The sequence below is a fragment of the Hibiscus syriacus genome, unplaced genomic scaffold, assembly GCF_006381635.1.
Source record: "Hibiscus syriacus cultivar Baekdansim isolate YM2019G1 unplaced genomic scaffold, ASM638163v2 tig00111851_pilon, whole genome shotgun sequence".
In the NCBI taxonomy this organism is placed as follows: Eukaryota; Viridiplantae; Streptophyta; class Magnoliopsida; order Malvales; family Malvaceae; genus Hibiscus; species Hibiscus syriacus.
In genome coordinates this window covers 632222-650011 of record NW_024063203.1, presented here as the reverse complement: position 1 = coordinate 650011, position 17790 = coordinate 632222, and the positions used below count along the sequence as shown (strand labels likewise).

General features: G+C 34.8%; 2 protein-coding genes and 2 pseudogenes across 4 annotated transcripts; 2 read left to right on the top strand and 2 right to left on the bottom strand.

Moving 5' to 3' along the window:
- Window positions 1-719: 719 nt before the first annotated feature.
- Window positions 720-2087, bottom strand: LOC120172535 (annotated as a pseudogene).
- Window positions 2088-2155: 68 nt separating this feature from the next.
- LOC120172533 (uncharacterized mitochondrial protein AtMg00820-like) lies at window positions 2156-2530 on the top strand. Its single transcript, XM_039179974.1, has one exon. It carries the CDS (start codon window positions 2156-2158, stop codon window positions 2528-2530), a length of 375 nt encoding a protein of 124 aa, XP_039035905.1.
- Window positions 2531-2593: 63 nt separating this feature from the next.
- LOC120172532 lies at window positions 2594-10864 on the top strand (annotated as a pseudogene).
- A 1211-nt stretch (window positions 10865-12075) lies between these two features.
- On the bottom strand, window positions 12076-16769 carry LOC120172406 (COP9 signalosome complex subunit 7-like). 3 transcript variants are annotated; one of them, XR_005520968.1, is made up of 10 exons: window positions 16407-16769; window positions 15888-15963; window positions 15166-15254; window positions 14724-14813; window positions 13942-13986; window positions 13776-13846; window positions 13428-13566; window positions 12935-13039; window positions 12642-12775; window positions 12077-12325 (listed from the first exon to the last, which is right to left on the bottom strand). XR_005520968.1 is itself a non-coding variant. In XM_039179862.1 (8 exons), the coding sequence occupies exons 1-8, from the start codon at window positions 16563-16565 to the stop codon at window positions 13218-13220; spliced, it is 678 nt and encodes a 225-aa protein (XP_039035793.1). In that variant the 5' UTR covers window positions 16566-16768; the 3' UTR covers window positions 12956-13217. The 3 variants fall into 3 exon arrangements, 1 of the variants encoding a protein (XP_039035793.1); XR_005520967.1 differs by having other exon boundaries at window positions 12076-12775; XM_039179862.1 differs by lacking the exons at window positions 12077-12325; window positions 12642-12775 and having other exon boundaries at window positions 12956-13226; window positions 16407-16768.
- Between the last annotated feature and the right edge of the window lie 1021 nt (window positions 16770-17790).

Below are 17790 nucleotides of genomic sequence, written 5' to 3'. Positions count from 1 at the left end.
GGATTTAAAATATAGTAAGTGAAATAGGAGAGTATAAAGTTCAATGATGTCGTGTAATTTACCCAAAATATATATATAAATAAGGGTAAACTACACTAGTTTTCCCTTTTGTTTTAGATTTATCTTATTTTAGTCACCACTTTTTGGAAAATTGTGTTCTAACTGCTTATATTATCAACTCATTATATTTTGATCTCTGAATTTATTGACGTGAAATTTACTAACATAACTCATTACATTTTGTCCATTACAAAAATGTTCACTGAATTTACATTACTATTTTGTTTAAAATAATGTAAAAGCAATAATATTATTATATCTTCAATTGTAGATGTCTTTACGATGTCTTTTGAGAAGAGGACAATAGATTCATATATCATATAGATATATCCAAATTCTAAAATCAAAATTTCGTGCTAATATTTGATAGCAACATAAAATTACTAATTTGTCCCTGGGTACACTATAAAAACCCAAATCTACTTTCAACTAAAACAGAGAACAAATCAGTATAATTCTTGTAAGAAAATTATGAGTCAAATTGATCTGGAAACTCAACCATTTCAAGATACATAGTGATTCCTAGAAGAGCTCAACCATAAATATAACAGACTTGCTATGATACATAGACTCAGTCTTCGGTGTGAGTGTCGAACACGAATATCTTTGTTTTCCCCCAAAATTTTCATGCAATGATGGATACTCGAGTGACGGATATCGATAGAAAAATGAAGAGTCGAAGCAATGTAGTTATATACCATCTTAATAGTTGCAAGATACTAACCGAGAAGAAGACATCCACCTCAATTGAAGAATGGATATCAGTCCAAAAATCATATTTGAGAAAACCAAATCTAGACAATCTTACTGGTCTTAGCTAGTACTATCACCAGGTTCCTGGTAGGAGAAACTCTCTAACCAGTATTTTGGAGCATCGGGATGAATATGAGAAAGACGAGCAACGAAACTCTTTTCACCAGTTGCAACTATGCTTGCAATGGAGTAGCTTCGAGTGCACAAACCATTCTCCATAAGCCATTTGTGGCATCTGTACCTAGGCTTAATCCTCTTCTCTAAGTGGAAACATAGAAATGCAGGGAATATATCAAGGTAGTCCAAAGAAACACCCATTTCATAGCGAAGGAAATTCACATTCCGCTCTATAGTTTCGGGACTCTGGTTTAGAACTTTCGGTGTCGTTTGCACCATCTTACATAGTTTCGAGAATGTAATCCCCAAATCGAGAAGACTATCGAATATTTCTTACAATTCGGTGCTAGTGCCATGAACATGAGCTAAAACCTTCATGGTCAAAGAATTCTCTCCAAACCCAATCCTATGCAAGAAAATCAACTTCTCCATTGTATGGACAGGGATTCTTGAAAACTGGATTCTCTCGAAACGATCTCAGAAAGCAACAGGTGATTTCCATCATTAATCCTATCAAAAAACCACTCATGTAGATTCAAAGTTCTCATCACATTAGGTAAATTAGCCATCTTATTCCTCTCCAATACATAAGGGTATTCTTTAGCAATGGCATTCCTTTTCTCAGCACTCAATCCAAAATGTTTCAATATTCTCATAACCGAAATCACTAGAGTTTCCAAATCTAAATCTAAAATCTCGGGGCTTTGAAGAATCAACAAGCCAACATCTTCCTTTCTAACCAAAAACCGACAAAAATACCCAATTTTTCAAACCAGAACCTCCTCCGGATGCTGAAGAAAAAGGCTCTTATTTATACCCATCAGGTCCCCTATTTTCCCTTTCTCACAACCTAGATCATAAAACAACCTCGTTTTCCTACAAATTTCATGCCAAGAATCTACATTTGCTTCAACATGACTCCCCAAATCAAAATCCACAAAAACCCTTTTCAGATTTAGACACTGGTTCCCCCATGCAACAAGAAATAAGGACGATCAATGAGCAATAGTCACTCGGTTCAAAGAGATAGCGAGAACAAGCTCCAGAACTACGGACTTATTATCGACGACGGCATTCTCATGAAACTGAGACAACAATGCCAATTTCATCCCCAACCGAGGACTATTCTGAAACAGAAGTCTCACCTCTATTGCCATCCATCTACCATCCAATTGCAGTTCAAAAGGGCAAAGGAAGCTACAATCAACACTCTATTTTACGGTTTATGCCCTATGAAAACTTATCTAAGTCTTATAAAGCTTTTGTGTCTAATGTTGATTATGTAGAAACACCAAAAAATATAGAAGAAACTCTTGAATTTGCTGAGTGGAGGAAAGTTGTGATGGAAGAAATGAGGGCTTTCAAGGCAAATGAAACTTGGGAAGTCTCGAATCTACCTAGTGGGAAGAAGACAGTAGGATGCAAATGGATCTTCACTACAAAGTTTAAACCTGATGACATTATTGACCGACACAAGGCTCGGCTCGTTGCTAAGGGTTTCACCCAAACCTATGGCCTAGACTACGACGAAACATTCACACTGGTTGCCAAGCTAAACACCATTCGAGTTCTTCTATCCCTAGCTGTCAACATGGACTGACCTTTGACTCAACTGGATGTAAAAAATGCATTCCTCAATGGAGAGTTAAATGATGAAGTATACATGGATTTCCCACCCGGGTTTGAAGAAAGCAAGGGCCAAGTATGCAAGTTGAAGAAGTCCTTATATGGGTTGAAGCAGTCTCCAAGGGCGTGGTTCAGCCGATTTTCCAAAGCTATGATCAGTAGGAGCTATACCCAAGGGCAGGCAGACCATACCATGCTTTCAAGCATTCGGAAGGTGGGAAATGTTGCATCCTCATTGTTTATGTGAATGATATAATATTAACAGCGGATGATTCAAGCGAAATTGAAAGTCTAAAAGAATTTCTTAGTGTGATGTAACATCCTCAATACCGGGTTAGTGATTAAATGGTAAAATTTCAGAATTTGGGGATAAAAGTAGGATAATTGAAAGTTCAATGATTTAGATATGAATAATTCCTTATTGGATTAGATGACGGGTATAATAGTAATTTCACAAGAAATATTTTTTCTTCCTCCTTTATATAGGATATAATACATGGAAATGAAGGGAGAAAGGTTCCAGTTTCCAGAGTTCTCTTCTTCTCCTTTCTTCTTCACGTGTGGAAGCCAAGAGCAAAGGTGAGATTTCTTATTAGTTGGTTTTCAGTTGAATTAAGCTTAGGTTTTAATCATGAGATGATACTTAAGCTTAAGGAAAACTTAAGTTATCTTAAAACTATAAGATGAAAAAGATAATATGGATCAAAGATTGGAGTTTTTAAGTAAAATTTTGAATAAGAAGGTTTAAATGAATTTAGAGGATGAATTTGACTTGTCATCTATGAGAATAAGAAGCTAGAAGTGTTAGAATTAAGTTTGAGTAACATGGAAATTTTGGTGTGATTATTGATTTCTATATGGAGAATAGAATTTTGAGGTTTAAGATGAAATAAATGGGTATAAATTAGTTTAAGTATGTATATATGAGTTAAGAATATTAAAGCAAGTGAAATAGGAAGTGTGGAGCTGAAAATGAAGTGATTTTCGAGCTCAAAACATGATTTCTGGGCTAGGGGAATCGGTACCCATTCAATGGGAATCGATACCCCCTCAACCGAACCAGGAATTCCAGAATGTCATGGGGGAACCGATTCCCCCTAAAGGAAAAAAATGATTATTGGTTTAATGAGTTCGGTTAAGTTGCTAGTATCCAATTACAAGGTGTAGGTATCTAATAATTGCCTTAAAATGTACATTTATGTAGATTCTAAGCGTAAAGCAATTCCGGAATATTTGGCAAGTAAGATCAATCGAGGGAAATATAAGAGATCGATATTGACTAGTGAGGCCAGGTGAGTGCGTATTATTAGAATATACGTATTGTATATGGAAATTGGACTTGCGACAAGTCTGTTTCCTATATGATTGTATGAGTAGAAGTATAACTATGTTTGATATTGTGTGAATATGTTTTGTTTGTATTATATGTTATATGGTATGAATTTTTATGATATGTGTTATATGACAATGATTTATATATTATATGAAAAATGTTATATGAGCTATATGAACATGAGATATAAGTTATAGGATCACGAGTTATGTAAAGTACCCACGACTTATGTGTTAACAAGAGAAAGTGACATAACATATGGAACAAGATATAAATTACCTGAGTTAGATATAAGGGAATTGGTAGAATCAACTTAAGGGATTAAAAAAAGTGAGATAAGTTAAATAGCATTGACCTATAGAACAATAATAGATATATATATATATTAGGAGATATTGATAGAACTGGTTATAGGGATATTTAAGATAAATTATATGGTAAAGATCTATGAAGCCATAGGAAGATGTTATAGGAGCTTTTGATGATAATTTATTAGAAGATTTGCATATGTGATAAGTATGGGAAACTGAATTAGGTAAACATGTGTAAAGATTATATAAATAATAGAAACATGAATGAGACAAGTAAGTAATTATATGATCAATTATGGGAAGTTGTGCAGTAGAGTTATAAGATTTATGGAGAATGGAAGAAAACTAGATAAGATTAAACTATAAAAGGAATTGAGAATAATATATCACTTAGGAGATTTGGATATAAAGTGATGATATGCACATAGAATACAAGATACATGTTTATAAATATGACATAGGTTATGTGTTAAATGATAAATATGAACATATGAGAATAAGAGATAAAATAAGTGACTTTGTGATGGAATCTATATGACCATGAATTATGTAAATAGGAATAATTTAAGTACTATATAATTATGAGTATTTGAGTATGTATCTATGTGATGTGATATACGAGGTAATATGAAATAGTATAAGACTATGTGATTATATGAGAAACAAAATAGGTACATGTGAATTATATAGAAATGAACTACGTGAATGGATGTAATCTTATGAAAATTTATGATGAGCTATGTGAATGAACTATAAGATTGTGTGTATATGTAATTATGAGAAGTCATAATAATAGAATGTAAGCAAGGTGACAAGAAAAGTAAAATGATACGAAAAGTTAATATAAGCTACGTGATATGTGAAAGTGAACTATGTGTTATGTGAAATGATAAGTATAAAAGAATATGCCCATGTTATGTGTCTTGAGAGCTAGGGGTATAGTTGACATGCCAAGAGTCGAGGGTCTACGCGGTCCTTCGGGATATATATATATTCTTTGGAACATTTGTGAGGTCTTTTGAGACACATGTTTGATCCTTGGCATATGTATATGATTCTTAAGGAATTTCTATGTGGTCCTTCGGGACAAAATTCTATACCGCACTTTGGTGCAAAATTCTACGCGACACTTCGGTGCAATTTATATGAGTTGTGGTGACAGCATTAGTGCACAGCCTCTATAAACTCACATATCTATGGTTCTCACATGTATACATGGGCTAATAAAGGAAATGATATAAAAGAAACTTGCATGATAGTATGTGCTTTGTTTGTAATCTTTTTGGTGTGTGAAGTGATATATGTGATATGATGATGTGCATATAGCTTGGGTAAGAAGAATAGATACAAGAACATATGACAAAAAGATAAAGAACGAAAATAAGACTAATAAAGAGATAATAATAAATCCCTTATATATGATTTACATGTTTTGTGCTATGAAACCTGTTATAAGAATTATATGATGAGATGTGTGCTTCCTTGAGAAATGATATGCGTGTTATATGACAAAACTAATATAATAGGTACCAGATCAAGTGTTAAATTGGATTACTTATAATGATATATGATAAGAATATGTGAATGATGTGTGTGTACAAGGGGATAGTGGTTGCATGACAGAATGTATGGTTTTGTATGATATAATAGTATAGATTATGAATGCATTAGTAGTGGTTTTATGTTTTTATACCTCACTAAGTCATCGACTTAGCGTGTAAGTGTTTCACACGTAGGTTTCGGAAAACTAGAAGAAAAGTTAAGAGGAGCAAGTCAAGTCAGCATCTCCCTTACAAATTTCAGATCAGAAAATAGATGATTTAAATGATTTTGGTTATTTTGAATATAGTTGGCATGTACTAAAGGATTGAGTTAATATGCTCTAATCAAATTTTAGTTATTGTGGTCAAGTTAAGTAAATAAACTGTTTTTACTTTAATTAAAGTTTTAAATTTTCTTTGAATTTTTGTCAAGAGTCAAAGTTTGAAAAGTCTATGTGACACCTCAGACTCGTATTCGGGTTGGGTACGGGTTGGGGTGTTACAACTGAATTCGAACTTAAGGACTTGGGAACCTTAAGTACTTATTTGGAACGAAAGTAGCAAGGTCTAAAACAAATATTTTCATCTCCCAAAAAAAGTATATTCTTGATCTATTGTCTGAAGTTGGGTTGTTGGGGTGTAAACCAACCGAAACTCCTATGGAATTTAATCTTAAATTGGGAACTGATAGAGATGGAGAAGAAGTCGACAGAGGGAGATATCAACGACTGGTAAGAAGACTCATCTAATTATCTTACAGCCGTTTAGACATGGCCTTTGGTGTGAGTGTTATCAACCAGTACATGCATGCCCCAAGAGAGAAGCACCTGGAAGCTGCTTACATAATTTTAAAATATCTGAAGGGGACCAAAGTGTGGAAATTTACACTGACGTAGACTGGGCAGGGTCTGTTAATGACAAACGTTCTACAAGTAGTTATTGTAGCTATGTGTGGTGCAATCTTGTGACGTGGAGAAGCAATAAACAGTCTGTATTAGCACGCAGCAGTGCAGAGGTAGAGTATCGAGCACTATCCCATGGCATATGCGAAGGAATCTGGATACAACTACTAATGGGAGAACTAAAAGTGCTCTACACTAGACCTATAAAGATGTATTGTGACAACCAAGCAGTTGTCAGCATAACTCATAACCCTCTTCACCACGATCACACCAAACATGTAGAAATAGATCGCCACTTCATCAAGGAAAGAATTAACTCAGGAGAACTGTACATCACCTACCTACCAGACAGCAAGTTGCAGACTTGCTAACTAAAAGCTTGGGCAGAAACATATTCGAGGAGCTCATCGGCAAGCTGGGTTTGATAAATATCTATACTCCAACTTGAGGGGGAGTGTTAGAATTCCTAAGATTAAGGACATAATACTTACCTTAGTCCTAGGAGTTACCTTGTATGGTAGGATCTAATCATAATCTCTAAGGGATTGTTTCCTTATTTGTACTTAGTTCTCCTTATAAAGGCTATAAATTAATTAATAAAAAGTAACAATCTTCTTTTTAAGTTTGTTCAGTTTATTCTAGTGACCATAGGATGGTTTGATGTTTTCTATTTAGGTGAAGAATTTGCTATTCACAACACTTTTGTGTGTGCTTTCCATGTATTACCTTAAATTCCAATGTTACTAGTTTATTATATGAGACTTAAGTTGATTTGTACTTTTTAATGGCATAGGCTCTAGCAAACTTGTCTGTCAATGCCAATGTTGCTAAAGCTGTGGAAAAGAAGGAGGAATTAATATCCTTGCTGGATTGGCGAGTTCCATGAACAAGCTGGTTGCTGAGGAGGCAGCTGAAGGGCTATGGAACCTTTCTGTGGGGGAAGAGCACAAGGTTTTTGACTATTCAGTGTTTTTTCTCATGCCTGAGATCATAAGCTTTCATTTTGAAGTCCTAATCGCATTTTCTTCTAAAACATATTAGGCTGCAATTGCTGAGGCTGGTGGTGTCCAAGCTTTGGTTGACCTTATATTCAAATGGTCCTCTGGCGGTGATGGAGTTCTTGTATGCTTCTCTTTATGTGATGCATTTTACTTGTTTACTATCTTAAATATTGTGTGGCATCCAGCTCTCTCATGATTTAAGTTGCTGTCAGGCTAGAGTTTGCTAGAAGGATCATGATTTCCTTTGTGCATTTTCAGGAACGTGCTGCTGGTGCCTTGGCGAATTTGGCAGCTGATGATAAATGTAGTATAGAAGTTGCCAGTGCAGGTGGCGTGAATGCACTAGTGATGCTTGCCCGTAATTGCAAGTTTGAAGGAGTGCAAGAACAGGTTCCGTTACTTTCACAATTAAGTGGGAACCTTCCACTGTGAATGATATAATCAATACAGTTTCTTTGAATTATTTAACTTGAAATGATTAGCCGCCTTTTTCAATTATCTAATTGTGGCTATGTTATTATACCCGATCGCAACGACTAAGCAAACTGATAATGCAGTCTATGACATTTGGTCACATTGTTCTAGATCTTTTACATTTTCTAAGGACCCTTATCGTCGTCTTGCATTCTTCTGATGCCAAGTGTGCAGTCATGTGCAAATGCTTAAATACGCAGAAGTGTGCTGTCATTTGCAAATACAATATTGATGGCTTCAGCCGTCAACTTGCTTGTCTTTAGATTTGTGTTGGAATCCAGTCCCCTACCCATAAATGTTTACTCAGTCATCGTATACAACTTGTTTGTTTCAACTTGTGCAAATATGCTAGGCTGCTCGTGCCTTAGCAAATTTGGCTTCACATGGTGATAGCAACAGCAACAATGCTGCTGTAGGACAAGAGGCTGGTGCTCGTAAATACAATCATGTATTTAAGCTGGCTCTTGGTAACACCTATTATATACGTTTTCGTGTAAATGGGTTCAATGCTCATCTACTGATCCCACGCGACTTGTTTTAGTTCACTTCATTTTCCTGTTGGTCCCAAAATAACCATAACTCAGAGACTATGACATTTTTTCCTCTAGGAAAAAAAATAAATTGGGTTTGTTCTAACGTTTATGATGATTTCTACTGATTGAAACAGGCAAGAAGCTGCTGGTGCATTGTGGAATTTGTCATTTGATGACAGAAATCGAGAGGCAATTGCTGCTGCTGGTGGCGTTGAGGCATTGGTACTACATTTATTTTTTTCAGCCTCTATTGTTTTCTCTGTCTAAGCAGGGGTACCCTTGGTTACCTTTAGGTGCAGCAAAAAGCGGATAACTGTATGTCTATAAAAAACCTCCCAAATATCCGTAACTTTAAGTGGACATGTTATATAATTTTTGCCTGGACATATTCGATTTCTGTATACTTTTAAATCATTTAGTTTGTTTCCAGAACTAAATTGCAGATCTACCATAATATGTTTAGACGTAGAGTGGATGTGTCACAGTCATCTGATGCTTCCTCGTATCCCATGGATTCCTACAGATAGCGTTGGTGTTTCATTTGCCATTTCCTTTCCATTGTGACGTCATGATGCAAAATTCTGAATCCTGAAATATTAGCACTACTGTGAAGTGCTTCAAAAATTGAGTAATGTTTAAGATTAGTAGAATTGTGCTCTTGGCTTCACAACAGTTCTTTGGAAGAGCTCATGCGAAGAGAACTTTTGTTGGTAAAGAGTTCACGACATCACAAAAGTTATTTATTTATTTTATTTTTTATAGGTTGCTCTTGCCCAATCCTGTTCGAATGCTTCCCCAGGTCTTCAAGAGAGAGCAGCTGGTGCTCATTGGGGATTGTCAGTGTCAGAAGCCAATAGGTAATACAACCTAATCAACATTATCCTGGATAAAATAATTTCTCCGTGTTAATGGCCAACCAGAATTTTCTTCTTGTTCATGATTTTTCCTAGAAAATTTTTCTAAATTGACCATGCCATGTAACTCTAATAAGCATAATGTTCACTCTATTTATTTTTGGTCTTTGTTAGCATTGCTATTGGACGAGAAGGAGGTGTTGCGCCCCTGATTGCACTCGCACGCTCTGATGCTGAAGTAAGCATTTCATGAGCCCAACCCTTGCAGTTAGTGTATGATCTAGCTTTTCTTCAGGTGGCATCTCAGTTGAATTGAACTTATACTTTTGCTTTCAGGATGTTCATGAAACAGCCGCTGGGGCTCTTTGGAACCTTGCTTTTAACCATAGTAATGCTTTGCGGATAGTGGAAGAAGGTGGGGTTCCTGCACTTGTTCATCTTTGTTCTCCATCATTATCCAAGATGGCTTTGAAGCATATTGAAGCTTTCATTCGCACATTCTCCAATCCCCAAGCATTTGCCGCAGCTGCTGCTTCTTCAGCTCAAGCAGCCTTGGCACAAGTAACTGAAAAGGCTCGTATTCAGGAAGCAGGGCATCTGAGATGCAGGTTTCCTTTCCTCGTCCTTTTCCCTCCTGGTTGTATTCCGGATTCATTTGCAGCTTTAAGATAATTATTGTCTCTACTTCAATATTAAGTCGCACAAGGAAAATGGCATGCTGTTAATAAAGAAAACGGCTGCGAAAGATGTCAATGAAGAAATGCAATTGTAAACTAATAGAAATTCTTTTATGGTTTTAGTAAAGTTATTCAAAGATAGTTTACGATACGGTATATGTCTTCCTTTGTTCTACATGTTATTAAAAATTCTTGTTTAGCCGTCTCGCAATGTTTGTAATTGATTAATCATGTCAGGTAGTGTTTTATCATCTTTCGATGCTTGCCTTCCCTCTTCCTTATCGTGCCATTGCATGCATCTGCACTCGTGTTTGTTGTTGGTCTCTCGGAATTAACACAACTTTTATATTCCTTAGTGGGGCTGAAATCGGAAGATTCATCTCGATGCTCAGAAACTCTTCTCCAATAAGGCATGCGCAGCATTTGCTCTACTCCAGGTAAAATATATGGCTACCGATTTCTTCTGGGTTCCAACAAAAATCCTGTTCGGAGAATTTCATTCTGAATTACGATACGTATTGCTAAGGGATATTCACACGTTCCATCTTTATAACTCATTGAAATATTTGCAGTTCACTATTCCCGGTGGTCGACACACCGTGCACCATGCTAGCCTTATGCAGGGTGTTGGAGCCATGCAGCAGCTGCGGCAGCAACCTCACCTATCGAGGCTAAAATCTAAGGTCTCTCTCTCTGCATATAATCCTTTAGATATTAGAACTATCAGAACAAAGTTCATGTTTTTTTGTAGTTCATCATTTTTGTGTGTGTCTGTATCCATTGCTACTTTATCTTCTTTATATATATATATATATATATATATACATTTGAACATATTATGTCATTTGGGGACTTAAAACTGTATAAACGCCATGTTGTGTATGTATTTGCTTAACTTGGTGAGTTAATGACAACTTTTTCTCTTTTACTATGGAAAATTCTAGTATTATATTATCTTGGGTAAATTACGCAATTACACATTTAACATCTAAAATATCAGTTTTGGTCCGTCGTAGTTTCTTAACTTTTATTTTAATTTTCAAAATCATATCTAAAGTTTAATTTTCATTTTATTTTTGTACCCTATTATAAACTTAACGTTAAATTTTGAACTTTTTTTTTTGAAAGTTTGGGTGCTAAAATGGACCAAAATTAATAGTTTGCGTATTAAACGCGTTAAGTTTTTAATGGTGAGGTATTAAAATAAAACAAAAATTAAATGATAGATATGGTTTTGGAAATTTTGAAAGTTTAGGTACTAAAACAAGTCAAAATTGATAGTTTAGGTACTAAATATGTAGTTTACCTATTGTCTTTTATGAATTATATTTGTTGGGTCATTCGGAACTTTTATTAAGAATGTGACAATAATGTCGATATAAATTCTTCAGAAAGAGTCGAATTATTATTATTTTTTAACAGAAATGGTGATTGAAGTGTTAAATTTTTAATGATGTTTGATATAAGGATTTGTATAGCAATCTACGGATACTTTTTCACAATACTTTATTTTGAATTTATCTAAAAAAAATATTAATGGAAAATTTAATTATAAATATATAAATATTAAAAATTAATCATATATTTATTTTATTTTATTAAAAATATATATAATTTTTCTTGTTTATCAAGAAAGTGAAGCATGACAACCACATACAAAGTTAGTACTCTTTGAAAAACATAGACATAATACTAAACCTAGGCTCTGTATTGGGGATATTCATTTTTGTATACATTTATGGAGATATTCGTAGAAAAGAAATAAAAGTTTTATATATATATACACGCAAGCATACGAATCGTGGCATATGTGTAAATAAATTGTTATTAATTGAGGACCCGAGTTCAGGTATCATAGATGTTAGAGGTGTGAACCTCAATTCTATTTGAAAACAAAGACGCCACCGATGGATTCACGAACCCATAAACGTTTTCTTTTTCTCAATGATATTCTCAACCACCGTTGAATAAGCAAGGCACATAAGAACAAAACGAACCAAATGATAAAAACGAGAAACGCCACAAATCCCGCGCCTACAAAACCGAAGTGGCTGCAAGAGTGAGCAAAATTCCACCATCATACGATGTATGTCCAAAGCGGCTTCCGGTCAGTTCCACCCTAGAATGGTTGATTCATACTGCACTGTTGCATTCAAAGTTCAGATCAGTCTGGCAGACAAACAATGTACCGGAAACAAGAACGCTTGAATAAAGCTTTTCCAACATAATGGAACCATTAGCCACACAGAGCAATAAGCAAGATACGATATTCGGAAGGCAGCATGGAGTTCAATATCGAAAAGTGCAATAACTTGAATTTGTAAATCTTGGATATCTAAGTAGTTTAAATTTTCCAGTCCATATCTAGTCCTAGTCTTCTCTAATCAATCCGAATATCGATGGGTTTAAGATATGCTACTGATTCTCGGATTCTAACGCCATAATGACAAATTCACTACCAAAGCAGCAGTATCAGTCTGAAAAGCAGAATCATTGGTTGCTGGGAATGTCGTGAACAAAATAATCCGGCTGGTCCTCTAAACACCCATCCAATAAATTGTATGTTATATCTTCAGGACATCAGAGCCTTCTCCTGCATTTTCTCCACACCATCAGTCCTCAACAAATGCAGTCAGTTCAAATGATAAACTACAATCAGATGTTTCCTGAATTCAATAAATAAATATAGCTCTACAACTCGTAACGACTCTTCAATAAAAATAATATTTAAGGATTAGAAAGAGAGATTAACCTCTTGGGTAGGTTTTGGCCTTCCTCGCGGTCCATCAGTCCACCGGGTTCAGAGTAGATTTCATCAGAATAATTGCAGTGTTACTTCTGTGATAATGTAAGGAAGCTACATCGACCAACATACCTCAATATTGAATGAGTCAAGTCATGGCATGCTAATCCTAGATACAATTAAATTCACTATTTTGCATCTTAAAAAGCAAATTGCAGCTTTAAGCTCCAAACTTTTTCGGTATAAGCTTTTTTGGAAGAAGAAAAAAAATAAAGGACTCACTTTCCCATCATCACCCCTCCTACCAAAACAATTTCAATATATAAAGAGGTGCATTATGAAAATCAAACTACTTTTGCTATCTTCAATACTTATATAGAATTAGTTTAAAAACTAAAAACACAACAAAAATAATGAAACACTTTCACCAGCATTTTGCTTCTCATACTTTTCCAATGGTCCAGTCAATCAGATTTTAAAGGGAAACCTGGATTCAACTGACCTTGATGGCAACGGATTTCTTTACTTCCATCACCCTATCTTCAAGCTCCTTTCGATGTTTCTTGTCCAATTCACTCATATTATCAACCCATTTTATCTTTTCTTGAATTGTGATAAGTAAGTTTTCTGACGTAGCCAACCTAGGTTTGCATAATTGCATTCATAGATAGATGGGAGATGCATAAGCCGATATTGAGCAAATTTAAATTTGCAATTCTATCAAACCTACTTGAACTAGCTAGCTCTAATGAACAAAGCCAAAAGCTAATATGGTATCAGACGGTAGCAACTATTGACGCCGCATGGACTGAGACCTTAATCATATACTTCATTAGAACAAGGATGTTACCAGTTTGATAGTGTTTGTATCATACTTCCAAGTTGTCCTGGCCTCAAATCCCTACCAGCAGCGAATTGAACCTTCCATAAAAAATATGAGATATTTAATAACCTGAGAAAAGAAATGAAAAAGAAAAAAGTACAAAAACTTGAACATGCAGACCACAAACTGATACCTCAAAGTATCTTCGCAGCTGATCCAGCTTTCCTCTAACTAGACCCTGACAAAATGGTTGCGAAAAAATGAATAATCGGCAAACTTTCAGTTCAACTGTGCCACAACTTGCATCCCTTAAAAGTCTAACAACCCTTCCCTCTTGGGAAGAAACACCCCATGAGTAGTCAGATGCTTAGGACACAAATAGATTGAAAAAAGAGAGGAAAAACTAGAAGGCGCAATAAGCACTTATCATATACATAAGCAACTTTTTTTTTTTTTGGGGGGGGGTCTCTCCTCTAGTGTAGGTATAGCCACCAAGAACACACACCAACTCTCAGTAAAATAAAGTTTGATCTCAAGTTTCAGGTGCAGCCAAAGGACTTCAGATGGTTATAAGTACATGTTTGAAAAAGCAAAACATATGAACTGTGATATGATATCAAAGATACTTGTTCAGCATGCTATGTGTTTGATGCATAACCACCTTAAAACTTAACCCTCCAGAAAAACAGGCGTGATGCGCAAATAGGATAATTCCTTCATAGTCCATGTGCTGAACAAAAATCATCCTTAAAAGAAAAAGAAAACAAAAGATTACATCCCAAGTTCTTATAAGGCTGTTCCAGTAGCTTAAGCATGATGGATGGAAATTCAAACAGAGGGACCAATTAGCTCATTCCAAAGTGTGTAGAGTTTAATTTGCACATTTTTTCAGTAGAGGGACCAAAATGCAATCCCCCACCTAGGACAGGGACTGGTGTGGTTCTTTTACTGAGAATCAGATAGGAAGCTACTTACCGCATACATGCAGTCATTGATCAGAAAATCTTCAAGTTGACGAATATTTGTGACATCTAACTCCAGCATTAGCTTACCATATGATAGTACCTAGAGAAGATATTTAAAAATTATTATTTAATAAAGAAAAATGAACTTGACGCGATCAACATGAAAACCTATGGAATAATCAGCATACAAAGATTCCCCACAAATATTACATTGATCCCTCTACATTACAAAGAGGGATACAAGAATTCTGAAAAAGGTTTAAATATTTTCAAGAGATTCTGAGCAATTCATTCAATCATATCATGAAGTCAGTTATTTAGACAACAAAGAATTAAAAGTGGCATGCTTGTTGAATATCAAAATACGCTGTAACCACAACAGAAGAACTAGAGCAACAAATGGCATATTTAGATGTTCAAACGCCTCATAAGTTATAACCCAAAGAGAATACCTTGTTTGTCTCCGCAAGTGCAAGGACAGTAAGTTGCTTTAACTTGAGGACTTGATCCGGAACCAGTTGAGGAAGCCTACCGCTATTCCCTAATTAAATAGTTGCAAAGTTGATCGGATTACGATATGCGGAAGAGAAACACAAACGATCAAGACAGAAATATTTAATTGGGTAAAGCTGAAAGGGCATTCTGCTGCCTCTTGTGCCTGGAACAATATACATTACTGACAAACACCACTGAGATTAAGACAATAGAAGCAAGGACAAGAACGAGTTTCGGGGAAAAGCCAAATCATTAAGCTTGAAAATTTAATATCCAAATTTGATGCCTTTTCAATCACTAGACCTTGAATTTCCATTTAGATAATTAACTCAGTGCCATATTTTCTTTCAGAAAGTTTAGTGGAATGATAGTTTGCAACTTCACATATACAGTTCATTTCCATTTTTCTAATCTCTATGTTATCATATATTTCAATAGAAAGCTAGAACATACTTAACATTTACAAAAGGCAAAACTGATGTCTCTTAATGACCAGTTTTCAGTATTGAAGTCTTAACTTAGGCAGTAGCAACACATAGTTACCACTAAAAATGTCAAATGAGGGCAGGAAACAAGTGCATCGAAGGCATTACAAACTTCTAACCAAACAATAAGACATAGAAGGCATCACAAATTTGTAACAATTAACAAACAACAAAACACAGGTTTGCCAGCTTACTCTTGTAATCACTCCACGTGCCATGAGCAAACAATCGAAGCACCTCAAGGTGCACTGAGTTGTCAGTTCCTTCAAGCTGCAAATACATTGATTTCACGTAAATTACATGTAAACTAATGCCTCTAAACAAGAACTCAACAAAGACAACCACCTAATAACGTTGTAACCATTGAATGGCTCGGAAAAAATATGATCAAACCAAAAATCCTAAATGATATGCATATGAAACTAATGAAACAAACCACAAAATTCAATTAGAAAACCAAAAATCCTAAAATATTCAAACCTTATTTCACTGATGGCAATCCCAATTCCCATGCGAGGTAACAGCAAGAATGATCAACTTAGTTTACGTACAAATATATCAATCTAAATCCAAACACGATAACTAAATTTGTCCTTAATTTCCAGCTCATTTCCTCACTAACCAAACAGTGTGATGCACTGATGCTACTCCAGAATCATGTAACAAACTATGTAAAAAAAAGTAAAGGAATCGAGAATGGAACAGCTTGTAACCTCAGCGACAGTGGGCACTGCAAGAATCTCAGAGAAGGCGAAAAGTGAAGGATGCGACGTCGCTTCATCGATTATAGGGCCAAGAGCTGAACCCTTCTGAGCCGATGCTTGCTTCACGAACTGATCAATTAACTCTGCTTGCTTTTCCTCGATTTCCATCTTCAAAAATACTCACAGATCACAACCAGGAAAAAAATGAAATAATTTTGAAGAATATTGTTGGAAATTAGTGTTTGGATTTGGCGCCGAAGAAGGTGGATCAAGCGAAAGAAAATCTGGATATTAAATAAATAAACAAAATGGTGGGGATTGTGGGATTTGAGAGTTCCCGTGAGAACTGGTAAAATGGCCCCGCCGCACTTGGAGACCGGCGTAAAAACAGTTCTTAAATCAAGTTTTGGTTTTGGTCACTAAAGTCTAAGGAAAACAACCATTAGAAAATTTAATTTTTAAATTAACAGTCATTTTCCATTAATTTTAGAAGGGAACAAAGGTTAAATTAAGGTAGGTTTGAATTATTTTTACACGGTAACCCTTAAAGTTTAGAAAGAAATAAATTTTATGTAATTTTTTGACTAATAATTTTCGTTGTTATTATAATATTGACGTTGTATTTCGGGATGTTGAGATAACATGATATTATGCTGGTGACAATTTAAAGTAGCTAGTGACGATAAATTAGTTAAATTGATTTTTTTAATTCGAGGGTTAAATTAATTCTTTAAAAATTTAACAACTTATTTGGTTTCTTTTAAAAATAAAAATCTTTTAATTTTAAAATATAAAAATATTCAAAATTTTAAATATAAAATTACCAAAAATAAAAAAACAAATTACTAAAAATAATATATATAATTTTTTTGTACTTAGAATTTAACCTAATTTCATTTATATAAACTTGAACTCGTTCATCCTACACAAATTTTATCTTATATAAACCTAACCAATTTGTGTGTGTATATATATATATATATATGGTATTTTGCTTATTCGTTGAGTAAAACTATAACCTAACTGATGTCCTTACTCCTTCCCGTGGTCCTTTCTTTTTCCATGGAAGTTGGAATATTCAAGGTGTAAAATATTATGAAGTGAATGCGTTCTTGTATTTTATTCATCAACATTATAGGTATATATACAAGTACAAAGTTCCTATAATATGTAAAGTAATGTCCTGCATTAACCACGTAATATCATACATTAAATACAATAAATATCAACCCTAATATTTAGCCTATAACAAATTAATGAACTTGAGAAAAATAGTCAAGTGGCTGCTCTTATGACTAAGTCAATCCTGTTGCACCTATTAAAGAAAGTGTAGCTTTTGACCTTTGTAAAATATATAAGTTCCTTGATTTTAAGTTTCCTCTTTCTAAATTTC